The 26,470-nt window shown below is 45.5% G+C and overlaps 16 protein-coding genes across 16 annotated transcripts; 9 read left to right on the top strand and 7 right to left on the bottom strand.

The window, feature by feature from the left end:
• The first annotated feature begins 656 nt into the window (after positions 1-656).
• On the top strand, positions 657-3,954 carry SJAG_01464 (SIN component scaffold protein Sid4). Its single transcript, XM_002172679.2, has 2 exons — positions 657-832; positions 993-3,954. The coding sequence occupies exons 1-2, from the start codon at positions 718-720 to the stop codon at positions 2,912-2,914; spliced, it is 2,037 nt and encodes a 678-aa protein (XP_002172715.1). The 5' UTR covers positions 657-717; the 3' UTR covers positions 2,915-3,954.
• SJAG_01463 (ribosomal protein subunit L15) lies at positions 2,989-3,776 on the bottom strand. Its single transcript, XM_002172678.2, has one exon. The coding sequence runs from the start codon at positions 3,731-3,733 to the stop codon at positions 3,101-3,103; it is 633 nt and encodes a 210-aa protein (XP_002172714.2). The 5' UTR covers positions 3,734-3,776; the 3' UTR covers positions 2,989-3,100.
• On the top strand, positions 3,892-7,357 carry SJAG_01462 (eukaryotic nuclear protein implicated in meiotic chromosome segregation). Its single transcript, XM_002172677.2, has one exon. The coding sequence runs from the start codon at positions 4,090-4,092 to the stop codon at positions 5,338-5,340; it is 1,251 nt and encodes a 416-aa protein (XP_002172713.1). The 5' UTR covers positions 3,892-4,089; the 3' UTR covers positions 5,341-7,357.
• On the bottom strand, positions 5,336-7,107 carry SJAG_01461 (argininosuccinate lyase). The gene has a single exon (XM_002172676.2). It carries the CDS (start codon positions 6,881-6,883, stop codon positions 5,489-5,491), a length of 1,395 nt encoding a protein of 464 aa, XP_002172712.1. The 5' UTR covers positions 6,884-7,107; the 3' UTR covers positions 5,336-5,488.
• Positions 7,291-8,322, top strand: SJAG_01460 (eukaryotic protein). The gene is made up of 2 exons (XM_002172675.2): positions 7,291-7,420; positions 7,480-8,322. The coding sequence occupies exons 1-2, from the start codon at positions 7,361-7,363 to the stop codon at positions 8,251-8,253; spliced, it is 834 nt and encodes a 277-aa protein (XP_002172711.1). The 5' UTR covers positions 7,291-7,360; the 3' UTR covers positions 8,254-8,322.
• Positions 8,323-8,581: 259 nt separating this feature from the next.
• On the top strand, positions 8,582-11,402 carry SJAG_01459 (hypothetical protein). Its single transcript, XM_002172674.2, has 7 exons — positions 8,582-8,697; positions 8,770-9,174; positions 9,239-9,409; positions 9,474-9,611; positions 9,660-9,893; positions 9,948-10,496; positions 10,551-11,402. The coding sequence occupies exons 1-7, from the start codon at positions 8,638-8,640 to the stop codon at positions 11,253-11,255; spliced, it is 2,262 nt and encodes a 753-aa protein (XP_002172710.2). The 5' UTR covers positions 8,582-8,637; the 3' UTR covers positions 11,256-11,402.
• A 99-nt stretch (positions 11,403-11,501) lies between these two features.
• SJAG_01458 (acyl-coenzyme A binding protein) lies at positions 11,502-12,072 on the top strand. Its single transcript, XM_002172673.2, has 2 exons — positions 11,502-11,740; positions 11,831-12,072. Exons 1-2 carry the CDS (start codon positions 11,513-11,515, stop codon positions 12,014-12,016), a joined length of 414 nt encoding a protein of 137 aa, XP_002172709.2. The 5' UTR covers positions 11,502-11,512; the 3' UTR covers positions 12,017-12,072.
• Positions 11,536-15,186, bottom strand: SJAG_01457 (glutathione-dependent formaldehyde dehydrogenase). Its single transcript, XM_002172672.2, has 3 exons — positions 13,479-15,186; positions 13,393-13,436; positions 11,536-13,266 (listed from the first exon to the last, which is right to left on the bottom strand). Exons 1-3 carry the CDS (start codon positions 13,509-13,511, stop codon positions 12,213-12,215), a joined length of 1,131 nt encoding a protein of 376 aa, XP_002172708.1. The 5' UTR covers positions 13,512-15,186; the 3' UTR covers positions 11,536-12,212.
• Positions 13,910-15,263, top strand: SJAG_01456 (ADP-ribosylation factor). Its single transcript, XM_002172671.2, has 5 exons — positions 13,910-14,340; positions 14,430-14,460; positions 14,519-14,591; positions 14,670-14,868; positions 14,918-15,263. Exons 1-5 carry the CDS (start codon positions 14,247-14,249, stop codon positions 15,061-15,063), a joined length of 543 nt encoding a protein of 180 aa, XP_002172707.1. The 5' UTR covers positions 13,910-14,246; the 3' UTR covers positions 15,064-15,263.
• SJAG_01455 (anthranilate synthase component II) lies at positions 15,192-17,967 on the bottom strand. The gene is made up of 2 exons (XM_002172670.2): positions 17,704-17,967; positions 15,192-17,583 (listed from the first exon to the last, which is right to left on the bottom strand). The coding sequence occupies exons 1-2, from the start codon at positions 17,872-17,874 to the stop codon at positions 15,511-15,513; spliced, it is 2,244 nt and encodes a 747-aa protein (XP_002172706.1). The 5' UTR covers positions 17,875-17,967; the 3' UTR covers positions 15,192-15,510.
• Positions 17,968-18,078: 111 nt separating this feature from the next.
• Positions 18,079-19,009, top strand: SJAG_01454 (ribosome biogenesis protein Nop16). The gene is made up of 2 exons (XM_002172669.2): positions 18,079-18,324; positions 18,455-19,009. The coding sequence occupies exons 1-2, from the start codon at positions 18,179-18,181 to the stop codon at positions 18,927-18,929; spliced, it is 621 nt and encodes a 206-aa protein (XP_002172705.1). The 5' UTR covers positions 18,079-18,178; the 3' UTR covers positions 18,930-19,009.
• On the bottom strand, positions 18,971-21,595 carry SJAG_01453 (1,3-beta-glucan synthase regulatory factor Chf3/Chr4). Its single transcript, XM_002172668.2, has one exon. It carries the CDS (start codon positions 21,266-21,268, stop codon positions 19,445-19,447), a length of 1,824 nt encoding a protein of 607 aa, XP_002172704.1. The 5' UTR covers positions 21,269-21,595; the 3' UTR covers positions 18,971-19,444.
• A 485-nt stretch (positions 21,596-22,080) lies between these two features.
• SJAG_01452 (U2 snRNP-associated protein Uap2) lies at positions 22,081-23,282 on the bottom strand (the record flags this gene model as incomplete). Its single annotated transcript, XM_002172667.1, has 3 exons — positions 22,081-22,513; positions 22,564-23,123; positions 23,175-23,282. The coding sequence occupies 3 exons, from the start codon at positions 23,280-23,282 to the stop codon at positions 22,081-22,083; spliced, it is 1,101 nt and encodes a 366-aa protein (XP_002172703.1).
• A 298-nt stretch (positions 23,283-23,580) lies between these two features.
• Positions 23,581-24,392, top strand: SJAG_01451 (hypothetical protein; the record flags this gene model as incomplete). Its single annotated transcript, XM_002172666.2, has 2 exons — positions 23,581-24,184; positions 24,235-24,392. The coding sequence occupies 2 exons, from the start codon at positions 23,581-23,583 to the stop codon at positions 24,390-24,392; spliced, it is 762 nt and encodes a 253-aa protein (XP_002172702.2).
• A 204-nt stretch (positions 24,393-24,596) lies between these two features.
• Positions 24,597-26,191, top strand: SJAG_01450 (hypothetical protein). Its single transcript, XM_002172665.2, has 2 exons — positions 24,597-24,874; positions 24,926-26,191. The coding sequence occupies exons 1-2, from the start codon at positions 24,662-24,664 to the stop codon at positions 25,088-25,090; spliced, it is 378 nt and encodes a 125-aa protein (XP_002172701.1). The 5' UTR covers positions 24,597-24,661; the 3' UTR covers positions 25,091-26,191.
• On the bottom strand, positions 25,170-26,355 carry SJAG_01449 (ran GTPase Spi1). The gene is made up of 2 exons (XM_002172664.2): positions 26,091-26,355; positions 25,170-25,796 (listed from the first exon to the last, which is right to left on the bottom strand). Exons 1-2 carry the CDS (start codon positions 26,211-26,213, stop codon positions 25,272-25,274), a joined length of 648 nt encoding a protein of 215 aa, XP_002172700.1. The 5' UTR covers positions 26,214-26,355; the 3' UTR covers positions 25,170-25,271.
• Positions 26,356-26,470: the final 115 nt, after the last annotated feature.

The raw sequence follows: 26,470 nt of genomic DNA, 5'->3' as shown, positions 1-26,470 counted from the left end.
GTATGGCGTGATAACAGCGCGTGGGAGAAGGCGTTTGTCATGGATAGCGAGATTTAAAAACTCGTAGCGAAGTTTAGCGATGGTATAGTCTCCACACTAGCTAAGTTAACGTGTCGCAGTGAAGTGTAGCGAGAGTGAAAGGAGCACTTGTGCACTACCAACGGAGCATGATTTCCTCTTGTTCGTCAGATTTTAGATATCCAACCCTGACTGGAGCCAATTCAATTCGTACGTGTTCTAAACTCCATGGTTTCTTCGCAGTTCGTTCAACGAATAATAATACAAGCTCTAATGAGGCATTGCTCCTTGAACAGAGGTGTTTGGATGTATGCTCGTGGTAGGACGTCGGGACGACGAACTGGCCTAAAACGGTTTAATGAGTGGTATCGCGGTGCAGTAAATGTAAATAAGGAGATACGACAATGTCTCGGAAAACAGGGTAGTGAGGCGCAAGGTGGTAGATACGCATGTTACTTCCACGGCAGATAGAGATTCCTTGTTCCCTTGCGGCGCCGCCTCAACTCCGTGTCTCACGTAAGACCCTGAACCAGACGCCCCACAGAAACCGCGGTAAATTCTATTGCGTTGCTTTATAGTGCGTTAGGATACGCTATTTTGCTCCACCAAAAATGCACCACCATGCTCTCCACCAGCACGTCGAATCCAATCCACGTTCCCAATAGCAAAAGGCGAGGTCCTTGAATTGTAGCACTCTCCATGGATGAGTTTTGTGGAGACAGCATTAGCACAGACTACAGATGGCTTGGACACTCTCACCAAGACAGTCATCCGTCTGCTGGAGACAGTACGAATTTTGAGTCGAGTTCAAATGGTATGTAAGGGAGGAGCCTGAAGGTTAGGCAAGGTCTGTACGAGATTGCTTGTCATGTGTGACAATTGGTGTGGTAATTGAATATGGCGCGTCTGGTCTTACCTTAAAACATGTCGTCTTGTCCTGTAATTGAATTACCGTTAACGAATTCACGAAGTAGATTTCATGGACTCTACAAGGATGGAAAAGCTGAGAAAAGTCGCAGAAATGCTAGACAGTCTAGATGACCAGCGGATGAACGGAATTCTGAATTCGGCTCAGTCCAATGGTACAGCTCATCAGCTTTCTTCTTTCCAAATCCAGGAATCACCTACTCGCCGGAAAGCTGCTGAAGTTGTTTCCCCAGCGACGTCCCACGAGACGCACACGAATTCCGCGTCCGGTTCGAATTCCCTGCAACGACATTCTGTACCGGCACAAGAACGAACACTCTCATTCGTTAGCACTCCATCTAAGTCTTCTGCTTCGTTTGCTGAGGAGGCGACTAAAAACTACAGCGCAGATTATGACGCTTCCCTTCCACCCGAGAAAAGAAGCCTCGACGAAGAATACTCGGGGTTTCAGAGTATTCTCGGACAAACCAACCCTTCCTTCAATCCCACCTACGATACCCACATGCCTTCCACCCAGGTTCGTTCGGAAAGCCGAACAACTTCGAATACGTTGCCTACACAGGAACCTGCTGGAATAAAACAAAATATGGGCGCAAAAGCACCCACTACGCCCAACTGTCTTCCTTCACGACAGGCGATTTCCGTTGCGCGGCCAGTTCTTGTCGAAAGCGTTCCAGAGTCGTATCGTGATCCACCTTTTGATGCTTCGCAGCATCAACGTGTTCAACAAGAACGAGCTCGGCAACCTGAGCAATCTCAGTTGCACCATCAACCCCAACCCCAACAGCAGCAGCAGCAGCAACAACAACATCTCTCACCCCAAGTTCAGCAACTACCTCAACAGTCATACGCAACACGGCCAGCACAAGTTCCCATCACACACCGTCAACCATCAGTCGTAATGACTGATCGAGGTCTGCCAACCGCCTACGTTTTCGCCCTCTTTTCCGCTCCGCAAAACGATATTGCAGTGCAGGAATTAACACACGCTTTGGATGCATTACGGACAGAATGCGAACAAAAAAATCAAACTATACAAATGTTGGTTCATCAGGTTGGTAAGTTTGCTACACAACCGCAGCCTCCGCCCTCTAATCCTGTTTTCGAAAACCGCAATAACGCTACGGCCCCTGTACCTGCACCAGCACCCGTTGCAGTTACTCAGCCTGTACAGCAGCAGCCTCAGCAACAATCACAAGCAACAACCTATCCCGAGACGACAGAAAAGGAACGGGTGTTCACGAAGGATCCTTCAGACCACAATCGAACTTCTACAGCCACCTCGTTTGTTATGATTTTGGAACAATTACAAAAGGAGCTTGCAAAGTCTCAAGCGGAAATTAGATGGTTGCATAAGCAGCGTCAACGCGAGCACGAGGAATGGGAGCGCCAACAACGGCAACGAGAAATCATTCGAGAGCAAAAGGAGTCAAAACCGGCGGCAACCTATTCCGCACCCATTCGTCGTACTAGCAATTCGTTTCCTTCCAATATACAAGAAAACGAGTGTTTAAAACCAACTGCACAAAACACTGCAGATACTTGTGCTTCTTCTACAGCTGCACAAAAATATCCATGGGAACAACATGTTTCTAAACCACTTACCGAGCAGGATATGCCGGATGCACAACTCCACTTGCCTAACAGTGAGAAGATATATTATCGCCTTGGGCTTGACAAAATTGATCGTCAATGTAACGTGGAGACGGCAAATATGCTGAAAACTGCGCTTGTCCAGCTCGACATGCCTTTTGACTTGTTTCCCCAAGCTATCGGACAAGTGCGTCGTCAATTACAGCAGGGACGGCGCCTTTATACCTGGGCACAGTCGTTGCATCGCCATCTATACGACGAAGAAATGTCGCCAGGATTGGTGTCACGAAAATGCCTTATGAACATGATGAACGAAATTACTCAACACTCTACTCTTCCAAAAGCTGCTGTTTCGTCAAAGTCTCGAAACCGGTGAACTAACTCGTATTATGCCTCCGTTTCGTGTATGAATTCTAAGACTTGTTTTGTTTCTGTATATATGCATAGTGTACCCATACGCCTATGATACCCGTTACGCTGCATCCTCATGTTGATCTTTTTCTGTACCCTTAATCTTTTGTCTTCGTTCACTAACCAAAAAAATACGCGTATCATTAAGACTTTAGGATTGTTTTCGTGGGGTATTATGAAGTAGTCTAATTAATGCTGGAACCAAATTCTTCTGGCAAAAATCAACAGCTGTCCGAGCACCTTTTCTCATGTACACGGCCCCGATGATGGCCAACATGGTATCGAATGTAACACGTTCCAGCCCGGACTGTTTTGTATCAACTGAAGCTCGTAGTTTTGGGGTTTTCCAACGAATAACCTGCTGCAGGCCCCACTGTTCGGCCACCTTGTTGATGTTTTCTGGTCGGCATGCATTTTGAAGCCACATTTCGGAGACTCCTTTCAATTGATTTGTTTGTTGTAATGAGAAATTGATGAGACTCAGTTCTAATGCATGCCGTCCAATTGCCCGGAAGCCCTCATTATAGGGTGTTTGACCATGATTGAAGGATTTGTGTGTCAGAAGCTGCAAATTTAATTCATCACTTTCAAAGTAATTATCTGTCTTGAATAGTTTCTTATAAAACTCTGAAACCTGAGAGGGTTCGGGCGCGTACGTTATGCTATCTCCAGCGGAACTGTCACCGGTTGACATGCTACGATAGATGAGCGACCTGTTCAAGCCATAATTATGTGTACAGAACCTAACCAGGCGCAACGATCTGGATGTGACGCGTCCGTTCATTTGGACAAGTTACAGCTAGTGACAACAACAACAATTTCTTGCTGCCTGTGTTCGGCGTGCCCAATACCTACAGTTTATGGTGGTAGTGGAGCCTGCACCTCGGTGACATTTCGGTCATCAAGTTGCCGAAAAAGTGACCGAAAGCGGGGATTCCGGATATTCTAACGGACAACCTTATTCTTCATAGTGTAATACAAGCGCGTCTGCCATGTCGCGTCTACACACAGTCTTCGCAAATATCCCAGTTAGAAATCAATTGAACGAAATATCCGGGCTAAACTCGTGTTTTTGAATTCAAGTTTTGTTTATTTTCAGGAGTTTTTGGTGTAAAACGACTGAGTAGCCCATCAAGTCAAATGAATCAGGATGATTTTCGGAAATTACTTCAAACGCCAAGAAATGCAGAATCAGAACTGTCAAAGCTGAAAGCACCTTCTCGACCTGCTGTAGACATGTTTGGGATTAGACGAAAGCCAAGACTCAATTTGTTTCAGCCGCCAAGGAGTGTTTTACAAAAGAAACGACCATCAACAGCTAGCGAAGAAGAAAAAGGCACGAAGCAGACGACTAAGCAACGAAAGAAATTGGAAACTCTTTCAAAGGAGACAGACGCAGAACTCACAGCAGAGGATGACGAGTACTCTGTAAGGATTCAGGAGCTAAAGCAATTGGTTCGTGAAGGAAAAATCACCAATCAAGAATATTCGGAAAAAACGAAGGAGCTAGGCGGAAATATGGAAACCACACACCTTGTCCGTGGTTTGGACAGAAAGCTCCTCGCTAGAATGAAACAGTCTTCGCTTCCTAATATTGCAGAAAAAACTAATGGTGATAACGAAACTGCGGAGAAAGAATCGGTAAATACAGAGGATGAAGATGTATTGTTAGAGCAATTGGCATCGGAAAAACCGCATGAAGAAAGTCCATCGACTTCTTTTTCAACTGGCAAGCCTACGCAGCATCGCCCACGAAAGGAAAAACGGATCCCGGTTTACCCTAACGGAGCACCAATGTATGAAATCCATTATGAAAATGACACAAAGGTTAAGATTTTGCTCGACGAAAATGGTAATGCTACGAAACGACTAGTAAAGAAAAAGAAGCACAAAGACATCGTTAAGCCTGCGGACGTACTAGCCTCTTCTCACGAAGAACAGCAGACAAAACAAAAACAAGACACTGTTGAGGAGCGGATTCCTGCATGTCCTCCGCGAGTTTTGCCTCTCCCCCAGGCAAATCTCGATGCCGATATTTTTGACGAAGAAAGTGATTACGATCCATTTGGTGACAGAGAGGGAGAGGGTGCAGACACGAAGAAGCCGCAATTAGATCTGAAAAAGGAAAAGCTTTTTGCGGAATCAGTAAATGACGAAGAGATTTCTAAGCTGGATGCGCAACAAGCTAACGCCAAGTCCCAAATTCGCCGGCTCGCCCATCTGCAGGAACGCAGAGAAGCAGAAGAAGCAATGGAACAACAAGAAAAGCGACAAGTGGACGCCGGCTTCGGTCTGAAACTCGGTCGTGATGATGCACCCTCAGCAACAGACATGTTAGATTACGAAGAGGACGATGATGAAGATGATGTCGGCAAACGCAAGCGTCGGTAAAACGGCGTAATTCTTCAACAAAAACATTTTACGGGCAATCCTTATAAAACTCCTGACTCAAACGTGTTATTCATTTCATTGTATATACATCAAAGCTAAAGAGGAATGGGGAAGAATTCGGAATTGGCAAAACAAGGATAGCAACTCCCTAGTCCTTGTACCGGGCAATGATGTTGCGGATATTTTTGATTTGGTCGACAACGCAAGACTTTGCGGTACCACCGATGGCGCAACGCTTTTCGACACTGGCTTCGTAGTCGAAGACCGCAGCAACATCGTCTTCGTACAGGGGGTGAAGCGACTTAAAGTCTTCCACAGAAAGCTGGTCGATTGTTGTGCCACGCTCCTCAGCCATACGAACAGCAGAGCCGGAAATGTGATGTGTTTGACGGAATGGGACGCCTTTCCGTACCAAGTACTCGGCCAAGTCTGTGGCTAAGAGATCAGCCGTCAAACTCTTGGCAATTTTGTCAGGATGAACGGTCAGGGTGGAAAGAACGCCCGTCAAGATTTGAATAGAGTCCTTGACAGTCTTCAAGCTATCGAACAAGGGCTCCTTGTCTTCTTGCAAGTCCTTGTTGTATGTGGAAGGAATGCCCTTTACGGACATCATGAAGCCGGCCATATTGCCGAAGGCGCGGCCACTTTTTCCGCGCAGCAATTCAAGTGAGTCGGGGTTCTTCTTTTGCGGCATAATACTGCTGCCGGTGGCATATGCGTCCGACAAAGTGACGAAACTGAACTCAGACGTGGAATAAATGATGAGGTCCTCAGCAATACGAGAGATGTGGGACATGACCATAGACGACCAGAACATGAATTCGATGACAAAGTCGCGGTCAGCCACGGCGTTCATTGAGTTCATGATGATGCCGTCGAAACCCAGCTCCTTGCGCAAAAATTCACGATCAACAGCAAAAGGGTTGCCAGCAAGTGCTCCCGCACCAAGCGGAAGCTGGTTGACACGCGTGTACACTTCAGTGAGACGCACCAAGTCTGTGGTGATAGGCAGAGCATGGGAAAGAAGGAAATGTGACCATCTAATGGGCTGAGCACGCTGCAAGTGTGTGTAACCAGGCATGACAATGTCAATCTCTTTCTCTGCACGAGCCGCGAACACTTGCAACAGGTTGATGAGAATCTTCTTTACGTCCTTCATTTCCTCACGCAACCACAGACGCATGTCAGTAGCGACCTGGTCGTTTCTGCTACGGCCGGTGTGCAGTTTTCCTGCGATTCCCGTGCCGATGACCTCGCCCAAACGGCGTTCATTTGCAGTATGGATATCTTCGTCCGAGGGCTGCAGCACAAACTTTCCTTGCTTCCATTCGTCACGGACAGTCTCAAGACCAGTGAGAATTGCCTCCAATTCCTCATCGACCAAAATTCCACGCTGCTTCAAAGCCTTGGCATAGGCTTTCGAGCCATCAATGTCTGCATTAAACATCCGCTTGTCGTAATGGATAGACTCATTGTAAGCCGTCATCAACGGGTCCGTCTCACCGGTGAAACGACCACCCCAAAGTTTGTGTCCTGATGCCATCCTGCTGTATTTTTGTTTCTGATCCTGTGCGAGCTCCGCGGTCCGATTGTTGCTGTGTTGGAAATAACTTTATACTACTAGGCTGCCGATTCTGCTGCTTTTGATACTGCTCCTTTTTCACTGATTCCCCCGTTGATTGATCCCATCTCCTGCTGCGATAAGAGATTATCTTGCCGGTGTGTGAAATCACTAGCTGACGCCAGCAGGGACACGCAGCGCGAGCGGCTAGGAGGCAGTCGCCTTTTTGGTGGTTAGTTTGCATCTGTTACTGATAAGGTTTTAAGCGAGCACGTGTGTTTCCGAGGCAACACCGTTGAATGTGCGGGATAGCCACGGATTTTCCTCGCGTGTTCCTCGGCGTTGCCGCGGAGTGATCCGGAAAGTCCTCGAAACTTCCGCGGCCACCCGTTGACCGCATCCACTCTACCACAGGCAGACGAGCTGACACCTGCCCTCTACACACACCCAACATCAGCAATGGTAACTGCCAGTGTTCCCCAGAAAAAGTTCACGGAGCGCTTCTTGGTGATTCTCAAGGTACGGAAGACGTCCCAATTTGGTGCTGTACAGTAATTGTTACTAACGGAACTGCTTAGCAATCCCAATTCGCCTGGTTCATCGGACAGGTGACGCTTCTGCTGTACACAACGCGTTACCTCGCGCGTATAATTTTGTCACGCACGTTTGATTCACACCTGTATCATGTTGCTCTGTTCGGTGTTGTCGTAGCGTATGTCATTGTGCTGTACAAGACATACGCTCCAAACTTTTCCTTCAAAAACTTGACGAACCGTCAATACATCTCGCGTTTATTGCTGGACGACAACGTGCAGTACCTCATGCTTGCCAGCAGCTGGCTTCGTGGACCCGCTATCACCCTTGCCTTGCTTCCTTACGCGATCTATGGCTCTTTCCATGTCGCTACATACACGCGTCAAACTCTTCTGCCGACGCTTGTTCCTCAAATGCTCGATGGTTCTCATCCCAATTCTCCTGCGGCTCGTCTGTCCGCTCTTCTGCACGCGTACGTGCGTCAAAAGTTTCAATTTGCCATGGAGCTCGTTGCAGCCATCGAGACTTTGCTGTTGCTTCGTCTCATCTTCGGCGCCCTCATTCTTCGTGTTTCTTTCCTCCAATTGCTTTCCTACGTTATGTTTCTCCGTCTCCGTTACATTAACAGCGCCTACACGCGTACTTCGTTGCATAACTTTACTTCTCGCGTCGACACTTTGGTTGCCAACCCCAAAACCCCCGCCTTCCTCAAGTCGGTGTGGACCACTATCAAGTCGCTGGTGTCTAAGTTTGTGAATGCCACTGGCACCCAAGCTGCTCCCCGCCCCGCTAACCCCACGGCTTCCGCCGCCCATTAAGAAATGATATCGTGAACGACCGACAGCACCGGAAAGTAGAAGGGAGAAGAGGAGACTAGTAGTGCGTAGGACTGCGCTGAGTGTCGTTATTTGCGATACGGCAATGTGGCGGAGCCTGCTATTGGGTATTGAGCGATGGAGTGTGCGTCGTTATTTTGTATAGCGTAGGTGTGCGAACTGTAATTTAGTCTCGTTAGACATCTCTATCCAACACTAATGTTCATTAACTCTCAGTATTTACTTTACCGAACCACACTGCAGCGTAACAAACATTCGCCAAGTCTTCATAAAACACACAATTTCATTTACCGTATCCTAACACACCGCAGCGTTTCCACTCTTCCCGATCATACACAAGCGAACGCGTGCCAAGAGCCATTCACTATGTTTGATCAATGGGACCTCTCGACGAACTTTTTGCCGACCTCGTACGAAGAAGAAGAGGTATAGACGCTCGAGATGCTTTTTTTCGCGCTCAGAAACCGCTCAATGGTGCTAACTTTACGTGTTTTGTAGTCCACGACAGACAACCCTGTCCCAATTGGGTTTGAGAAGTCAGCAGAAGAGAAGAAGAAGGAAGCAGTACCTGTTTTGAGCATTGAAACGGCCTCGGTGTCGCGTCGGGCAGGCTCGTTTTCTGGAAATTCAGCTATCCATGAACAGGGTCTCACTCAACCATCCATTTCCTTTACTTTTGACGAGTACAACTTCTTCAATTCGCAGCTGTACACTACTACTGCTGAGGTGGAGGCCCAAAAACTGTTGGAGCAGCTTAATGTTACCGCAGCATATACAGACTGCTTAATTACCAAAAGTGATACTCTTCATGAATCCTTGTCGCTGCTCCGAAACCGATTTTCTCGGTCGGAAAAGGAGATGCTCGAGTTTTCAATGCGTTGCGACGAACTAACTTCGGGAGAGGTATGTTTCTAATTGTGTTTTGTGATAATCCATACTCCCAAAATACTGGCTAACTTGCGTCTAGCGCACGCTTCTTCATACGGCAGACAAAATCCAAGAATCTTGGAACTACTTTCAGCCTTTAAAAGAGCTTTCGAAGTTGCTTCACAAACCTGCTCCAGACCTTGTTACAAAATACGTGTTTAAAGACGCTTTGTCTCAATTGTACCGCTGCATTGCGTTTCTTCAGCTACACGTATGTGAAAATTGTGGGCAATTGCCGTGATACAAGACTGAGTGCTAATTCCCACATGACACAGAATAACTTCCTTGACAGTCCAGAGTATTTGGAGCAATATGAAAGGCTTCTTTCAAATGCCCTAGGTATCATTCGTACTTACTTTATTCGTTCCATCAAGAGTGCTCTTGCATCTACTCAGAGAGAGCTTTCCAGAATGGTATTGATTTATTCTTCTTTTTCATCTCACGATTATTGACACATACAGGATGCATCCAAAGTCATGGATAGTTCTCTGATGTACGCCAGGTTTTCGGTCGTGTCTCGCATCACCGGACCACTTTTGGAGGAAGTTCAAGCGCATTTGGATTTAAGCCCAATGGGAGTGCAGGTTGTGAATGATTGTATTCGAGAATTTCTTGCCGCTCGTAAAACGCTTCTTGTTCCCCTTGTCGAGTCTCTCATGAACAATTATGCGCGTGAAAAGAATCTAACTACTTATGTATGCTGTGATTTCTTTTTTCACTTCTGAAGTACACGCTAACCTCATGAACAGATTCAAAACTCGTTTGCATTTTTCAAGCTCATGGTTGATGACGAGCTCAAACTGTATTCACAATTCTTCCGCCAAGAAAGTCCCTTACTCCCCTCTTTCTGGACGGAAGTTGTATCCTCCTTCCAAGGACTTGCCCGATCTCTCATTTTGCATGAGCACAACTTGGATCAGTTGTGTCGGAACTGTTCGCTGCTCCAAGCTGAAACGAAGGTGCAGCAAGACTCAAATGGCGAGGATACACAATCGTACTACGACTTCTTAAATACAACCTACCAGCAAGTGCTACAGACACTGCAATCTAGAATTCTTTTTGTTGTGCACAATACCTACATCAACTCTATTGAAAAATACACGCCCTTGCCGGAAGACATGCAACCAGAGCTGCGTCCGGACCTTCTCCCCGAGTCGATGAACAAACTAAATATGGGGGAAAAGCCTTTGACTGCAGCAAACACAGAGTATTTGTCCAATCTTGCTGCCTCACAGGGTTGGTATCCTCCAGTACAAAAATCCATTGAGGTATTGTCCAAGGTGTATCGGCTGTTAAATGTAAGTGAAAGCTAAATTCTGATCGTTATTCTATTTACTGACCGTTTCCAACAGTCTCACGTCTTTGATGAAATAGCCCACGAAATTGTTCACATTTGCATCGCTTCCCTTGTCTCTGCTGGAAATGCGTTTGCAAAAACCAGTGATCCTCAGTCTAGCCGTCTGTTTCTGGTGAAAAACTTTTTAATTCTGAAGCGCCAAATCGAGGCATTCGATATTGAGTTTGCTAACATCCAAGTTGGAATCGATTTTCACAAGGTTTGGCAATCAATACGTGAATGGAAAAATGGTCTACACAGTTTATGGGATTTTGCTCAACAGAAACTGCCGGGTATGGTCACAAACATGGTTGATGCCAGACAGGAGTTGGACCAGCAGTTACGTATTGCTGTCAACCTGTATATAGAAACAGCTACACGAAGCTTTACAGATTGTTTGCAGACACGGAGGCCTGAAGCTGCAAACCAAATGTTGGAAAAGCTAAATGCGTCTTTCTCGCACATTGAAGAGCAATGTGCTGCATTCTTTACTGAAGATTGGCTCATTAATTTGTTTGTCCGTGCCATTCAAGAAGACGTTGTTCGTGCATATGAAGCATATGTTTCGGAACTGGAATCGACTCAACCTGCTGTCACGACCGTTTCACTGGACCAGGTTCTGTCTGCCATGTCAATGAGCTCTGAGAAGGGAACTGAAGGTGCTGAAGAAGATTTGGATAAGAGTGCAGAAGAAGGACCCGACAACGGTTCCAATGACTAAAACGAAAAAAACCTCGATACCATTTTTTTTTGTTCTGTTCCTGATACGGACAGACCTACTTCAAAGAAACAATTCCATCTTATACCCAATCTAATGAAGTTGTATATATACTACAAAGTTATGAATGAAAGAATATAGTGAACTCGCATTAAGCGAACTGTTTAGCTGTAATCATTAGTATACATGCAGAGCTTTTGTTATACAAGGCTCATGATGACTGTCCTTTTCCCGTACGGGTCGGACTTACTCAAGGATATATGACAACAAATATCTTCGTTACGCTTGTTCTTCGCTCGTCTTTTGGTGTAACTACTCTCACGCATTCTGCCGTACAGTACAAAAAGCGACTACCTAACCGCTTAGCCATCCACCACCTCCCCCTCCTTCAACCTTTTACATCAAGAATCATGTCTATTACCTTTGAACAAGCCGCTGTCGACGCTAAGAAGCTTAAGCAGACTCCTAACAATGACGAGCTTCTGAAGGTAAGTAACAACAAATGCAGCCTGTCCATGTCAAACGTGCAGACGGTGCAGTAAAACAGACAGAATTGTTAACAACAATGCGACTTTTAGATGTACGCTCTTTTCAAGCAAGCCACCGTTGGTGACAACAACACTGAGAAGCCCGGTTTGCTCGACTTGAAGGGCAAGTTCAAGTGGAACGCTTGGAACGACTTGAAGGGCACTTCCAAGGAGGATGCCGCCAGCAAGTACGTTGAGTTCGTCGAGGAGCTCAAGTCCAAGTACGGTTGCAATTAAATAGACACAGTCATTCAGCTCATGAATTAAAATGATTCTCGGTAAAAAGAGAGAGATGGACGAGGGAAGACGTTAAGTGTGCATAAAGTCGTTATTTGGTAGTAAACCATTCGTATAGTAAGACACGGTTGATTTCGTCACTCGAAACTAATTGTCCTTTTTTGTTTTATTGAATTGTGTGCGCCTGACCGCAAGGCTAATGCATCTTCACAACAGTGCGAATGCAGGCGCCTTGGTGCATATAGTCAAAGGCTGTGTTGAGGTTGTCAAGGACAACTTCATGAGTAATGTACTCGTCGACCATAAACCGGCCTTGCAAGTAGGCGTCCACAAAATTGGGGAGTTCTGTGCGTCCCTTAACGCCTCCGAAGGCTGAGCCAAGTACTTGACGGCCAGTTACGACGAGGAATGGACGGAAGGAAAGCTCCTTGCCTGCAGCGGCCACACCGATAACGCACAGTTTGCCCCATCCCTTGTGACAAAACTGCAGTTGCTTCTTCATAGCCTCCACATTGCCGGTGCAGTCAAAGGCATAGTCGACTCCGCCATCGGTTTCCTTGAGCATGTAGTCAACGAGATCCGAGACCTTGGATGCATCTACAAAGTCTGTAGCACCAAAACGTTTGGCGTACGCTTCTTTCGAAGGGTTTGTATCGATGGCAATGACGCGCTTTGCTCCAGCATCAATTGCACCACGAATGACAGCCAGACCAACACACCCGCAGCCAACAACGGCTACCACAGAGTCTTTCTCGACCTTCGCGCTGCGTGTGGCAGCGCCGTAGCCGGTCGTAATGCCGCATCCGAACAAGCAACAGCTTCTCAGGGGAGCAACGGGAGAAATTGCAACCAGCGAAATGTCAGACACAACGGTGTACTGGCTGAAGGAAGAGCAGCCCATGTAGTGCAAGAGGGGTTGTCCACGGCATGTGAATCGTGTTGTTCCGTCAGGCATAAGGCCCTTTCCTTGAGTCTCGCGGATTTTTGAGCACAAGTTTGTTTTACCGCTCAGGCAGAACTTGCATTCTTTGCACTCAGGAGTGTAGAGAAGCACCACATGGTCTCCCACGCGGACATTTGTAACGCCCTCTCCAATACTTTCCACGATTCCACCTCCTTCGTGGCCAAGTACAATAGGAAAGGCACCTTCAGGATCCACACCCGACAAAGTGTATGCGTCTGTATGACAAACACCCGTCCATTCAACTTTAACACGCACCTCGTGACTCTTCGGTGCTTCTACTTGGATTCTGTAAACACAATTGCTCAAACGGACTGAGTCGACGGTTTTAACCGGTCAATTCAAGTCCACAATGTAGCAATTGACAAGTTAGCATTTACATTTCCCGATATGTCGTCCGCAAACCCATTCATACTCCTCAATTGTTAACGGTTCGCTAGCTTTCCAAGCAATGGCAGCCTTTTCGTGTTAGAAATCGCTCAAACAAAGTGTAAAACGTACTTTACAAGTGATAGTTTTTCCTTTAGTAGACATTGTGTGGGAACGGTGGCAGATTCCTTAAAATTGAAGTGTGTGGTTCTTGGCAGGTTCATTTCTGCTGTACAATTTAATTTTGAATGCTGTATGACGTAGTAGAAAAGCTTAAAGACGCGTCGCGCTAAATGAAATCTTTGTATACACTGGAACGCAATATACAAAACTGTTTAGATACGAAAAATAACAAAACGAGACATCAATCATGTTTTGACGCGTTCTAATGCAGGTTCTCCGCTTTCCCTGTCGCCTTTTTGCGTTCCGTGATTCTGACGGCTAGAACGGCCCTTTTACCAGACGAATTTCGTCAAAACTGGCACCTTCAGCGAACAAACACAAGTTCATTTCAGTTAACTACATACAAGAAAGAGATTGTTTGTGTTCTCGCTTTCTCCTAGCTTCTATTTAAGTCTTTTGTCTACATTGCGGGCTTTCCCATCCCCTTTCGTGCACTCGAACGCTTTTAGTAGCCGCAGGTTATCAGCACCGTTACACGCAAAACCACACACCAAAGTTGGGTATTCCAGTAACGAAAGTCATTTTGGGGCTGAGGATTGTGTCCAGAAATTTGTTTTGTTTAATAGCACTTGCGTTCACTGCTTTTATACGTGTAGTTGCCTGCTTAGATTTTGTTTCCCGGTTATTACCATACTCCAGATACATTGTGAAATCAGTTGACAACTAAAGTCTCGCCAAGGTCCATCTTTTCTGCGCCTCTTTTGTCTGTTTGAAAGCATGGGAAACAGTTTTTCCAAGTTCTTTAGCCGCGTTTTTGGAAACAAGGAAATGCGAATTCTTATGCTTGGCTTGGATGCCGCCGGTAAAACTAGTAAGTGAACACAAGGGCAGGACGACGAGTTTGGTCTGTTTCGGAATGTTGTTTAGTGTGCAAAAAACATGCTTACTAATACTGTTTAGCCATTTTATATAAACTAAAGCTGAACCAAAGGTAACACTTGATGTTTTTTCTTTCATCGTCTGCGTATAACATGTCGCTTACATTTCAGCGTGACCACGATTCCGACAGTTGGGTTTAATGTCGAGACTGTTAGTTACAAAAACGTAAAATTTAATGTATGGGTATGTATACACGAACACATGGAAATACGCTATGTACCCCCAATGACCACAGAACTGACAAGTGTTTTCTGCATGCAGGACGTCGGCGGACAAGATAAAATCCGTCCCCTTTGGAGACACTATTTCACTGGTACAAAAGGTCTTATTTTCGTTGTTGATGCTGCCGACAGAAGTCGACTGGAAGAAGCTCGAACCGAACTGCATCGTATTATTTCCGATAGAGAGATGAAGGACGCCTTACTGCTTGTGTTCGCCAATAAACAAGACTTGCCAGATGGTATGAAGAGGTTATTCTGCTCTATCCTTCGCGCTAACTCGCTATCTAGCTCTTTCCCCGGCTCAGATCACGGAGGTGTTGCAATTGACTTCGCTCAAGAACCGTCTTTGGAGTGTCCAACCAACATGTGCCTTAACAGGCGATGGTTTGCTCGAAGGATTGGGATGGTTGGGCGCTAATACTGAGTTAAAGTAATATCAGACCCTTTTTGCATCGGGCAGTACAGCAGCATTAATCCTCAATCGGGCCTATTTGCCTCCTTTTTTACCGTGTAAAGTTTGACGAGCTGTTCTACAAAGACCAACTTAAACACATTCGTTTTATCATCTCTTTAGCATATATATGACATATATATTTATAACAAAGCTAACTCATATACAGTGGGACGACGGCGCCGAAGAAGGGATACACGGGAGAGAAAGGAATCTCATTATGGTCTACGGTACAGGTGCATCACCAAGTGAAGCTTTGGTGACGATTCACTTTCAATGTAAAAAAAAAAGTCAAAAAGATATCGTATTCGTTGGAAATAATTTTGTGTATCGCGATTCAGAAAAAAAAAACACTGATGAAAAAGGTAAACAAAAATGGGGGCTGTATATGTTTCTAAAGTAGCTTGTGTGCAACCTGAAGCGGAACGGTTTAAAGACCCTTGGCGTTCTTAACGAAAGCCTTGATTTTAGCAAGGTCCTGTTCACCATTCGTCTCAACACCGCTCGAGACATCGACTACAGCGGCGTTTGTCTTTTGAATGGCTTCCTTCACATTTTCGGGATTGAGACCGCCAGCAAGAATGAAAGGAACATTCAGCTTAGCAGCTGCTTCCCAATCCACAGTAGTACCCAATCCACCAGATTGGCCGCCAACAAAGGCGTCAATTAGAGGCAGGGAATGCAGACGGGGTGTACCAATGTCAGTCTTGTTTTCAGGCGAAAATGCACGGAAAACGGGCTTCTTCAACATCGTTGCCCATTCGGCAGGTTCGTTACCATGAAGTTGGATAATATCCAAATCAACTTCAGCGTCAATTTGACGAATATACTCCAAACTTTGGTTGCGGAAAACACCAACAAGGAGGGGGCGCTTGGTCTGTGTGTACTGAGAGAGTTGGTCCTGGAAGTATCCGAGTTGCCGACCCGCAGTATCATACTTGGGCTTGGCAGTTGCTGCTGCACCCTTGAGATATTGAGAAATTTGTTTGGCAATGGAGAGTTTAATTTCGCGCTTGCTTCCCTTAGCAAAGATAACGCCAATAAAATCGGCGCCAGCTTCAACACTGCACTTTGCAGCCTTGACGGAGCGGGTTCCACAAACCTTGACCAATGGAGCGGACAAAGTGGGATTAGGGAGATTAGGCAAACCAACCAACTCCTTGGCAAAGGAGTTCACATCGCTGGCTCTCATAAGTGACTCTCCAACAAGAACGGCAGAGACACCCTGCTCAACGTACTTCTCTACATCTTTAGCAGACGAGATGCCACTCAGAGCGCACAAAACAACGTCCTCAGGAACCATGGAAGCCATACTTGATGTGTTGTTCAAGTCAACCTGGAAGGTATGCAAGTTGCGGTTGTTAACACCGATCGCCTTAGCTCCCAACTTCAAGGCAATCTCCATTTCTTCACGGCAGTTTACCTCAACCAGGGGTTCCATTCCAAGAGATTTGGAATAAGAGTACAGACTTTCCAGCTGACCCTGACTAAGCATAGCAACGATGAGAAGGACAGTGTCGGCACCGTGAAGACGAGCCTCCATGATTTGATAAGGATCGAAGATGAAATCCTTGCGCAAGATTGCAGGGCGGTTAGAAAGGTGGGAAACAGACTTGCGAGCAAGCTCCATGTCGGACAAGGAGCCCTTGAACCAATGAGGCTCCGTAAGCACTGAGATCACAGAAGCACCGGCCGAGGCATAAGCCAAGGCTTGAGCAGCAGCATTTGCATCGAGATTGATGTCGCCCTTGGATGGAGAGGCACGTTTAACCTCAGCCATAAGAGCCGGCTTTCTCTGACGTAAACGAGCAACGAAGTCAATGCTGGGGGGAGCACATCCAAGCTCCAAATAGCGCTTCAAATCAGCGACACTTTTACCGGGAATCTTCTTGCTCTCGGCCACATCCACCAGTCTCTTCTTATGGATTTTTTCGAGAATGGACTCTTTCTTTTCTACAGGATGTTCCTTGTCACGGTTCTCGTAGGCCGAGTTATCCTGAGGCATATGAATTCCATTTTCAGCCCAGGTGCCGCCTTCCAAGTTAAGGAAGTTCTTCATGCACTCTTTACCGTACTCACTAAGGATACTTTCAGGATGGTATTGAACGCCCTCAATACAATACTCCTTGTGACGTGCACCCATAATGATACCGTTGTCCGTCCAACTCGTAATAATCAAGCTGTCGGGAAGCGTGGAGACGTTACCAGCGAGCGAGTGGTAACGAATAACATTAATCCCCTGAGGAATGCCGTCGTAGAGACCAAGACCGTCATGATAAATTTTGGAGGTCTTACCGTGGATAATCTCACCGGCAGACTCGACCTTGCCGCCCATACTATGGAAAATACATTGGAGACCCATACATACTCCAAAAATAGGAATTTTGCCTGCAAATCTGGCGATTGCCTCGTTACAAATACCGCTATCACGAGTAGGATGACCCGGACCAGGCGAGAGAACAAGCTTACGAGGATTCAGCTTTTCAAGTTCGTCGACAGTGATCTAAACTGTTAGTAAAAACACGAAAAAAAAAGGGAAAAGAAGTCATTAGATAGACCAAAAACACGCAAATTGGTGACCATGGCACAATATTAACTAGCAATTTCAATTGAGTGCACATACCTCATCGTTTCTGAACACAATAATAGGGTATCGTTTCTCAAGATTAGAGAGGTATTGAACGACGTTCCACACAAAACTATCGTAATTGTCGATCATGACAATTGGCCGTTCCTCGACCTCTGGAAGAATTCTTTCTTCATTTTCCGCCGTATGACTTTTCGGGTTCTCCATTGTCCTTGGGAAGGATCTTCAAAAGAATGAGCTGCAATTTGTATGAAAACAGCAACGATATGGGAGATGGCAAGTTTGCGTGCAGAAGCTGATCGGCCACCACATCTCTCCAAGCTCCCGGGGGAATAAAGTGTTTTGCTGTTGGTGGGGGCCAAAAGCATGTAGGTTGGCAAAACTCACCACCAAAAAATGTTGGCTGTGAGACCAAGACCCAAAAACAAGACTTACCCAGAGCCGTCCATAAGGCTTCCTTCAAGAAAGAAACAATCTTTTCGTGTACTAGTTAAGGTACAGCATCAGGAAAATGGCCAATCCTAGACAAAGAAGAAAACAGCGCTCCGGTCATGCACGCCTTACACGCAGAACTGCCAATCGCGTGAAAAAGCCTAAAACTTTTGGCAACCATTTTATCAGTGAAGCTTGGGATAAAAACTTGACTTTAAAGCAAAAGTATGTTGTGAACCTTAAGAGTTTTTGAGAAGTGTTACTGTTTTCATTACTTTTACAGTCCTTTTTTTTTTTTTTTTTTTTCTTCAAAACTTTTATTTTCTTGGCATTTGGTTACTAACGAACTACTTAGTTATCAAAAGATGGGTCTCATTGTCACTCCGAATCATGCTACTGGTGGTACAGAGAAGCTTTACCCTACCCCCAAGCGTGATGAAAACTACGAGCCTACCGCTGAGGAATTAGAGGAGGTCAAGAAAAATCTTCTTCCTGGACAGGCCTTAATCCGTCGTAATGACGACGGTGAAATCATTGAAGTCGTATACGGAAAGGAAAAGACTTTAGATGATGTTTTAGATGCTCCTATCGACCAAGCTCCTGCGAAAACAGACCTCGTTGCAAAGCTGGAGCGGGAAGCAGCTGAGCGTGCAAAGCCCAGACAAAAGAATCCTCTCAGTAAGTACGAACGGGAGTACGTCAACCGTTTAATTGCAAAGTACGGTACTGATGACGAGAGTTTCGAAAAAATGGCTCGGGATACTAAGTTGAATCCTCGTTTGCATAGTTCTGCACATTTAAAGGCTCTGTTCAAGAGACTCGACTTGTAATGTAGGTTTAATTTAAGCGTTTTTTGGTACGGGTTAAGTCTTGGGGTTTTAGATTTGGTTGAACACTGCGAGTGCGTATAAAGTATGTATATGATAATACCCTTCATTACGAGTTCTACTACATTGACAGAAGAGCATCTATTAGTGAATGTATTGTATGTAATCAATTATACGCAGTATGCGAACTCATTCTGGTGATGAAGAAGGATAGGTGATGTTGCAAAATTGTCGGAAAAATGCATCATATGCTAGTAGTGCCTAAAGCTTCATTTCGATCTGTGTCTTCTTTGGAAAAGACGAAAAAAAGAGGATTGTAGGATCATTTGAGCGGGAAGGTTTTGACATTTTTGACGCGCGTAAAAATCGTAAAATCCTGTTGAGTTGAGAAAAAAAAATAATAGAAGACAAAATCATAAGACAAAATAAAGATGGACAGATGTGATGAAATTATCGCAAGTTTAGATTAGATGCCAGCGTGCGGGAGGGTGGAAACAAAACGAATGTGCCTTTAGGATTTACATTATTGTGCAGCCATTTTTCTTGGTCTTTGAGGAGTGTCTGTTACCCAACGAGGAACTAGCTCCCTTGGCAGCAGTCGGATTGTTTTGGGCAACGCTTGTAATTTCTTTGGAAGCACGAACGGACGCTTTCTTAAGTTCCGAAACAGTCCGCGGTGCTTGAGCAACAGGCTCTTCATTAGGAGGGGCCTGTGCAGCTTGTGAAGCATGAGAACGCTTTCTTTGGATTTTCTGTAGACGGTCTTGCGCCTCTTCATGTGCATTAGAGGCGGCTGCTGAGTACCAATTGATAGCATCATCAATGTTACCTCTCATCTCTTCAATGTAACCGGTAATAAACTGACCAGTCGCATTTCCAGCGACAGCTGCCTTTGAAGCATGTTCATATGAAAGGTCAGCATCTTTGGGGACATTGTGTCCACCATGTAAATACCACTTTGACAGCGCAACATCGGCTTCCGTCTCTCCTTGACGGGAAGCAAGTGTGTAATACAAAACAGAATATTCTGGATTTAACGGAAGGCCATATTTACCAAATTCAAACACAGCACCCATACGTAGTTGAGCGGAAGAATTGCCGAGGAAGGCCGCTTTCGCAAACGAGCGCACAGCAGTATGTTCGTCACGCTCTACTTGTACATTTTCAGCATCGAGATCCACAAAACCGGGATGTTCGTGCAAAAGCAGTAAGCCATAGCTGTATAATCCGGAAGGAGAATCTGCATCGGCATACTTCGCACTTTGTCTAATTAAGTCGACACCACGGCTGCGTTGTTCGGCATATCCCATGTTATCGAGTTCGCCCTCCAGTATCAATAAACCTAGCCTCCAGCAGCAAGCAGTATCGTTTTCTTCAATGCCGCGCTCAAAATACTGCACAGCACCCTCCAGGTCGCCTTGCTCCTCCAAAATAACACCCAAACGATACAGGCTTCGAGCATGGCCCTGGGCGGCTGAGTCTGCATACATTTGCCAAGCTTGGTCGATGTCAGAGCAGACATCGAATATCCCCACTTCGTAGGTACGGGCGTCATCATAAATAGCTCTAATGTTACCTTGACTTGCAAAATCACGAATCGTAGTGAGGGCAAAAGTGCAAACCTGCTCAAGGGCCTCGAGTGTTTGGGAGTCTGGGCGATTCGTTTGATAGTAAGGGATTTCAATAGCACAACAATTGAGCGCAAACTCTGCCCACTCAAGAGCCGCTTCGGGCTCATTGGAGTGCGCGGCTTCTTCATTTTGTTGTAACCATACGAGCTGCTCTTCACCCGTTATGGGTAAAGCAAAAGGAATATCGTACTGGACTTGTTTCTGCAGCGGGGAAGCATTATGCTGACGATGGCTGCGAGGATCTTCGTGAGACGTTTGCGCTACAGACAACGATGAGGCAAATCGACTTGTACCGGACGAAGAGCGTGGAATTTCTGAAGAGTTTGTTGCTCGTTTGATAGTGGACATGACACTTGATGAAGATATATTGGGCATCGCATATTGAAAGTGAGGACGGGCGAGACTCACTTGCGAACCAAGAGCTGGATTTAAGACGTTTTCGTTTATCTCTGGAACAATCATATCACCAATACCGTAAGCAGGAATTATGGCATCTGACTCGAACGGTATACTCGATTGAATGCTGGAGATATAGAAGTCCTGGATTGCCGACAAGTGACTATCGTTTGGATGATTCATCGAGATTTTTGATCTGTCTCTGCCGGGAAAGTTACTGTGCGAGCGAGTCGCCGCAACAGAAACTGCTGAATTTGCCATTCCCGGAGTATACTTGTTGGTTCCTTCCCGGTGCTTCAGATTGTTGCGTTGCATCACAAAGGTATCTAAAATTGAGCCGTTTTTTACCTGTGTAATTCTGTAGTGTAAAAACGGCTGGTATCACGTCGCAAATGAATAGGTATCTTTCTGCAAAAATGACTTAATGAAATGGGTATATACGTGATATCAGAAACAAAAATTAGTAATAATAAAAATCTAAAACGGTAAACTTATGAACGAGAGCATACAGAGACTTGTGCTAATGGAAATAACAAGTCTAGAATGGCCGTTCACCGTTTTTCAGTCTCCAAGATTCAACTGGTTGTTGGTGTGGAGTTGGTAGAACAGCCGAAGGGTAGGTAAGCAGTGGACAATTTCAATAATTAGTAAACGAGTGTCTTTTTTCTGAAATAACATGCTCGATTGCGGCTGTGATAATTTTTTTATATTTTTGGTGGATTTTTTGGAATTAATTTGCCGATTTTTGTGATTTTTTTCCGAATTAATGGAAATCAGTCTCACTAAAAACATTTTTCACATACTCTCCCATTGGAAAGCTCCACATTTTCAGGTTCTCTTTTTGTAAATAAAAGATGAGTTGCAAGAAAAAATTATCCCCATTCTTGTTCAATGTAGTTAACGAGTTTTAAAGATTTAATATTACAAAATAACAATCGCAGCACAGGGATGTACGGGATGTACTGATTTGCATTCACATCAAAGTTGCTTGCAAACGTGCAAGTGATATATGTACATGACCCATTACGGGAACTTGATATTAATAAAAGATGAATACATATTTTTTAGGGAAGCCTTGTTTAGCGGATCCTCCGTAGACCAGTAGCTGTAGTAAACATGTAAGCCACTCATTCGTTACCTTCCTTCTCAATCCATTCCGAAAACCGTTCAAGCCGTTCGGATTCGTTCTCGTCTCCGTTAAGTTCCTCATGCCGTCCAGTCTTTTGGTAACGAGTTTTTCCGTCGTAAACAAAGGCTTCAACAACACGGCCATCGAAGAAACGACCTTCCATGAGCCGTACGCATTCATCTGCAGCTTCTGTTGTCCGAAAACGAACCATCACGATGCCATCAGGTTCTTTATCATAAAGCACCACATTCGTGACTTCTCCACATTTCTCGGCTTCAGCGGTTATGTCCTCCTTTAAGTCAATCAATAGTTCGGGCGCAGCTTCGATCTCTTCCAACGTGAACATATGTTTCAAGACGACAAACTTGCCCCATTTTTTCCGTAACCGTTCGGCTTCCGGACTCTCTGTATCATCCCATTCAGCTAGTTTTCTGTAGAGTGTTAGTAAGCAATTCCTCAATTCATGTCGATTCCTTCGTACTCGAGTTGTTGCTGACGCCGCCGCTTTAGCTTTTTCTTGACATTCTCGGGTAATGCGTTTCGAACGGTTTTTTCCTTTTTGTAGTCTATACTAGCCGGCTGCACATGCATACGTAGTCCTGATCCGTAATGAAGTTCTGTGTCGTCCAAAAGTTGTACTGCCATATCGACACTCTCGCTTCTTAAGAAAACAATCAATGCGTCTCCCTTCAGCTCACCAGCGTCATTCGTGTACAGCTTGATTCTCGGTGTTCCAGTGTCAATGTTTTCTGCAATGATACCACACTTGCTGAATGTTTCTTGGACCTCTTTCACGCTTACGTTTTTCGGTAATCCTTGCACGTAAACAGCCTTGTTGATAACAACCGGGGGTTTATTGGCATCTTTATTCACTTCTTCAGTCCGATTAGGAGAGCATGGAGGATTGATCGTGTCCGAACTTGAGCTGTTCTTCCGTTTACGAGTCTCATTTTTTTGACGTTGCTCCTGAATATGTTCGGCTTCGAGTTTTTCAAAGCTTTTTACTTCAGAAGGGTCTGTGTTCTTCAAAACAGCACCGTCCTAGAATAGTCCGTGTTAGTTTTAATGAATGAAAAGATAGCCCGACTGTACCTGGTCTTTCCATGCTTTTTCCCCATCATCCCAGTATAATTCGGCACCGTTTGGATCTTTAAACTTCCAAAGACCACTTTCACTGTCAAAAAATGGTTGCTCTGACATGATACTGACAGCAAAATTTGCAGTCTTGTTCAAATTTGTCAAGTACACGTCCACCCGGTAAAAAGAGCTTTGGGAAACAAGATTTGTACATGAAGCAAAGTTATAACTCAATCAAGCTTAACGAAACCGTAATCTAGTACATTCGCCTGTACTCTCGTGCTTTCTTACTATTGGATACTATTGACGCATGAAAATTGTTATTGCTCTCGCACTTACATTCCTGTCGTGACACAGTTTTATTCCCCCAAGTCTTTCCAATACCAGTTGGCAATTCTGCTTTCTCTTACCAACAGAACTCATGTCGCGAACTACAGGCTCGTTGACCATTTCACAAAGTCTTTTTGATGATGTAAAAAAACACTATGATGAATTAGTGAAATTGAACAATTGGGTGGATACGATTCCGCCGGTTACGCAAATGAGCACGTACGAACAATTGATTGTTCGGACATATCGTTTGTTGTTGATTTTTATTCACGGAAGTGTCTTGGATTCACTGGATTATATCACCGAAGAAATGATTTTCATCCTTCGAAACTCCTTCGAGTCACTGCTGCAGAATGTTGACTGGGGTCCTGTTTGCACGAAAATGATCCTCATACTATGCTCAGTTGCAGAGTCCAGCAATTCGGAAAAGACTTTACTCGCACTCCTTACAATAAATCTCGAGTCACTGAAGTACAGTTTTTACGACGAAATCACTCGAAAAAAGCTAGTCGACACATCGATCGTGATTAAGCGCAAACTCGCACTAGCTTACCAATCTCTTCTTCCAAACGTGTCGACGCCAAACCATCCCAAGACTCTTTCATCCTCTTCAAAACCAGCACCTCCTACAAGCCAAAATGGTGTCGCTCCTCTGTTGGAAGAACTGTCGGGCGAGCCTGAAGTATCCACAAAATGTTTGTGTGCCCGCCGCTCTTCATTTTCGTTTCTCAGCTAACAAAACTAGGTATGAAAAAGCCTGTGTCCCAGTCCCCAATCCTTTCAAGCGTTTACATTCCCAAATCCAATTACATTCCTTTTGTTCGGAAGCACGAGCTGCATTATCTCTTGGAAATTCCTTTTGACATATCCAAAGAAGACATGCTTCTGCTCAAACAGAGGTAACTCATACAATTGATTTGAAATCTCACCGCTTTTCCTGTCGCTAACATTGTTTTCAAGACCAAAGGAGAACAAGCAGTATAAACTCTTTCTGTCTTTACGCAGACACCCCAAACTCAAGCGATCCTTACGACTATTTGGAAAAATGCGCCTACCCTTCAGAATTGTTCGTCCAAATCAACGGCGTACACGTACCGATTGGTGATTCGTGCAAGTCGCCGGTGGAAGTGACAAATTTTATTAAAGAGCCAAACAATGTTCTGTCTGTGGTTATGCTGAGCGATCGCTACTTCACAAGTCTTTGTCTTTTCAAAGTTCAAACAGTGCGCCAAATCTTGTCCTCGGTGACTGTTCGTCCCAAGTCTGAGTGCATGCAATTCTTGAGTACTCGCAAGTTTGACATACCCACTCATGTTTATTTACGAAACGCCGGCAAAACAGACACCAATCTTGCAGCCCGGTCCAACCGTTGCGAGCATTTCGAGGTACGAAACCATGCGTTGCACACACTCAATTACTAACGATAACAAAAAAAGTGTTTTGAGCTCGGCTCCTTTTTGTTGACATCTAGCACTAGCTCCCCTTGGAAGTGTCCTGTCTGTGATTGTCTCATCAACGGCGAGTCATGTCTGTATATAGACCAACTGTTCACCGAGACAAGTCTCGAAGCACAGCAGAAAACAGCCTTTGGTGCACAATGAGATTCTGACGGAACCTCCAAACCGCTCCATCCACCCGAACTGTACATCCGACCCACACAAGCCCTCTCGCCTCCGCCCATTCATTCTAGCAACACCGCGTCATTTCCATTTACTATTCAGTTTTTAAGTACCAACCCGAACACATGTGCATCCTCTAATCAAGACGAAGCGGTTAACGAGCTTACAAATCAGCATCGTCCTCGTCGGGAAGAGGAAGGGCGGCAGCCTCGTTCATCTCTTGCTGGTATTGAGCAAGCAATTGTTGGTCGACTTGGACCTCGGGAGGAGCCAAAGCGGGAGAGGCAACGAACTCGAGGTTGGGGTTGCCGACCAGCTTGCGAGCAAGCCACAAGAAGGGCTTCTCGAAGTTGTAGTTGGACTTGGCGGAAATGTCGTAGTATTGAAGGTTCTTCTTGCGATGGAAGGTGATAGCCTTGGCCTTAACCTTACGCTCCTTCACATCAACCTTGTTACCGCAAAGAACGATGGGAATGTTCTCACAGACACGAACGAGATCGCGCCACCAGTGAGGAACGTTCTTGTAGGTAATACGAGAAGTAACATCGAACATGATGATACCGCATTGACCTTGGATGTAGTAACCATCTCTCAAACCGCCCAACTTCTCTTGGCCAGCAGTATCCCACACGTTGAAGCAGATCTCACCAAAGTTGGTGTGGAAATGAAGAGGATGGACTTCGACACCCTACACACTAGTTAGCGACAGATCCGGTGAGTCTCGAAGCGGAAACAACGAGGCTGACGCAGGTCACACGGAGCAGACGTATACGGGAACCGTTATGGGTACTTTTGAGCAATCCTGGAGCATCTCCTGCCGTCTCAACGCGTCTTGGTGACACGACCAGCACACAAAACCGCGTATTTCGGTCTACTTCGTCCAAAAAGAGCATCAAACGGCGTCAATCAGCGCAGAAAAACGGGCCAGGCAGCTCCTCCCGACGTCCTCTCCGTGCTCCCCGCGCTACTCTTCCGCACGTACCAAAGTAGCAATGTATTTCTTCTCAAATTCACCAGTCAAGTGACGCTTGACGAAGGTGGTCTTACCGGTACCACCGTCACCAACGAGAACAAGCTTGAAGGTAGGAACGTTCTGCTGAGCCATTTTTCCTAGAAACTTACAGCCTTGAACTGACTTGTGAGTCTGGTTAAAAGTATGTGCGCTGGTTAGAATTGTATTTTTATACTTCCCCAAACTCACCACCACGTCAACCCTAACCCTGAAAGGTCGTGGATGCGAAAAGAAGCTTAGGAGCGAGGGTGAGGTCAGATGATGGGCGCGCGACGGGGGTGCTAGAGGGAGACCGGTAAGCGAATTTAATGACCGATGAGGATGAAAGGATAAGTAGGATAAGTGGGATA

Source organism: Schizosaccharomyces japonicus (assembly GCF_000149845.2).
Source record: "Schizosaccharomyces japonicus yFS275 unplaced genomic scaffold supercont5.3, whole genome shotgun sequence".
Classification (NCBI taxonomy): domain Eukaryota; kingdom Fungi; phylum Ascomycota; class Schizosaccharomycetes; order Schizosaccharomycetales; family Schizosaccharomycetaceae; genus Schizosaccharomyces; species Schizosaccharomyces japonicus.
The sequence above is the reverse complement of the archived record's forward strand: the minus strand, read 5'-3'. Positions and strand labels throughout refer to the sequence as shown.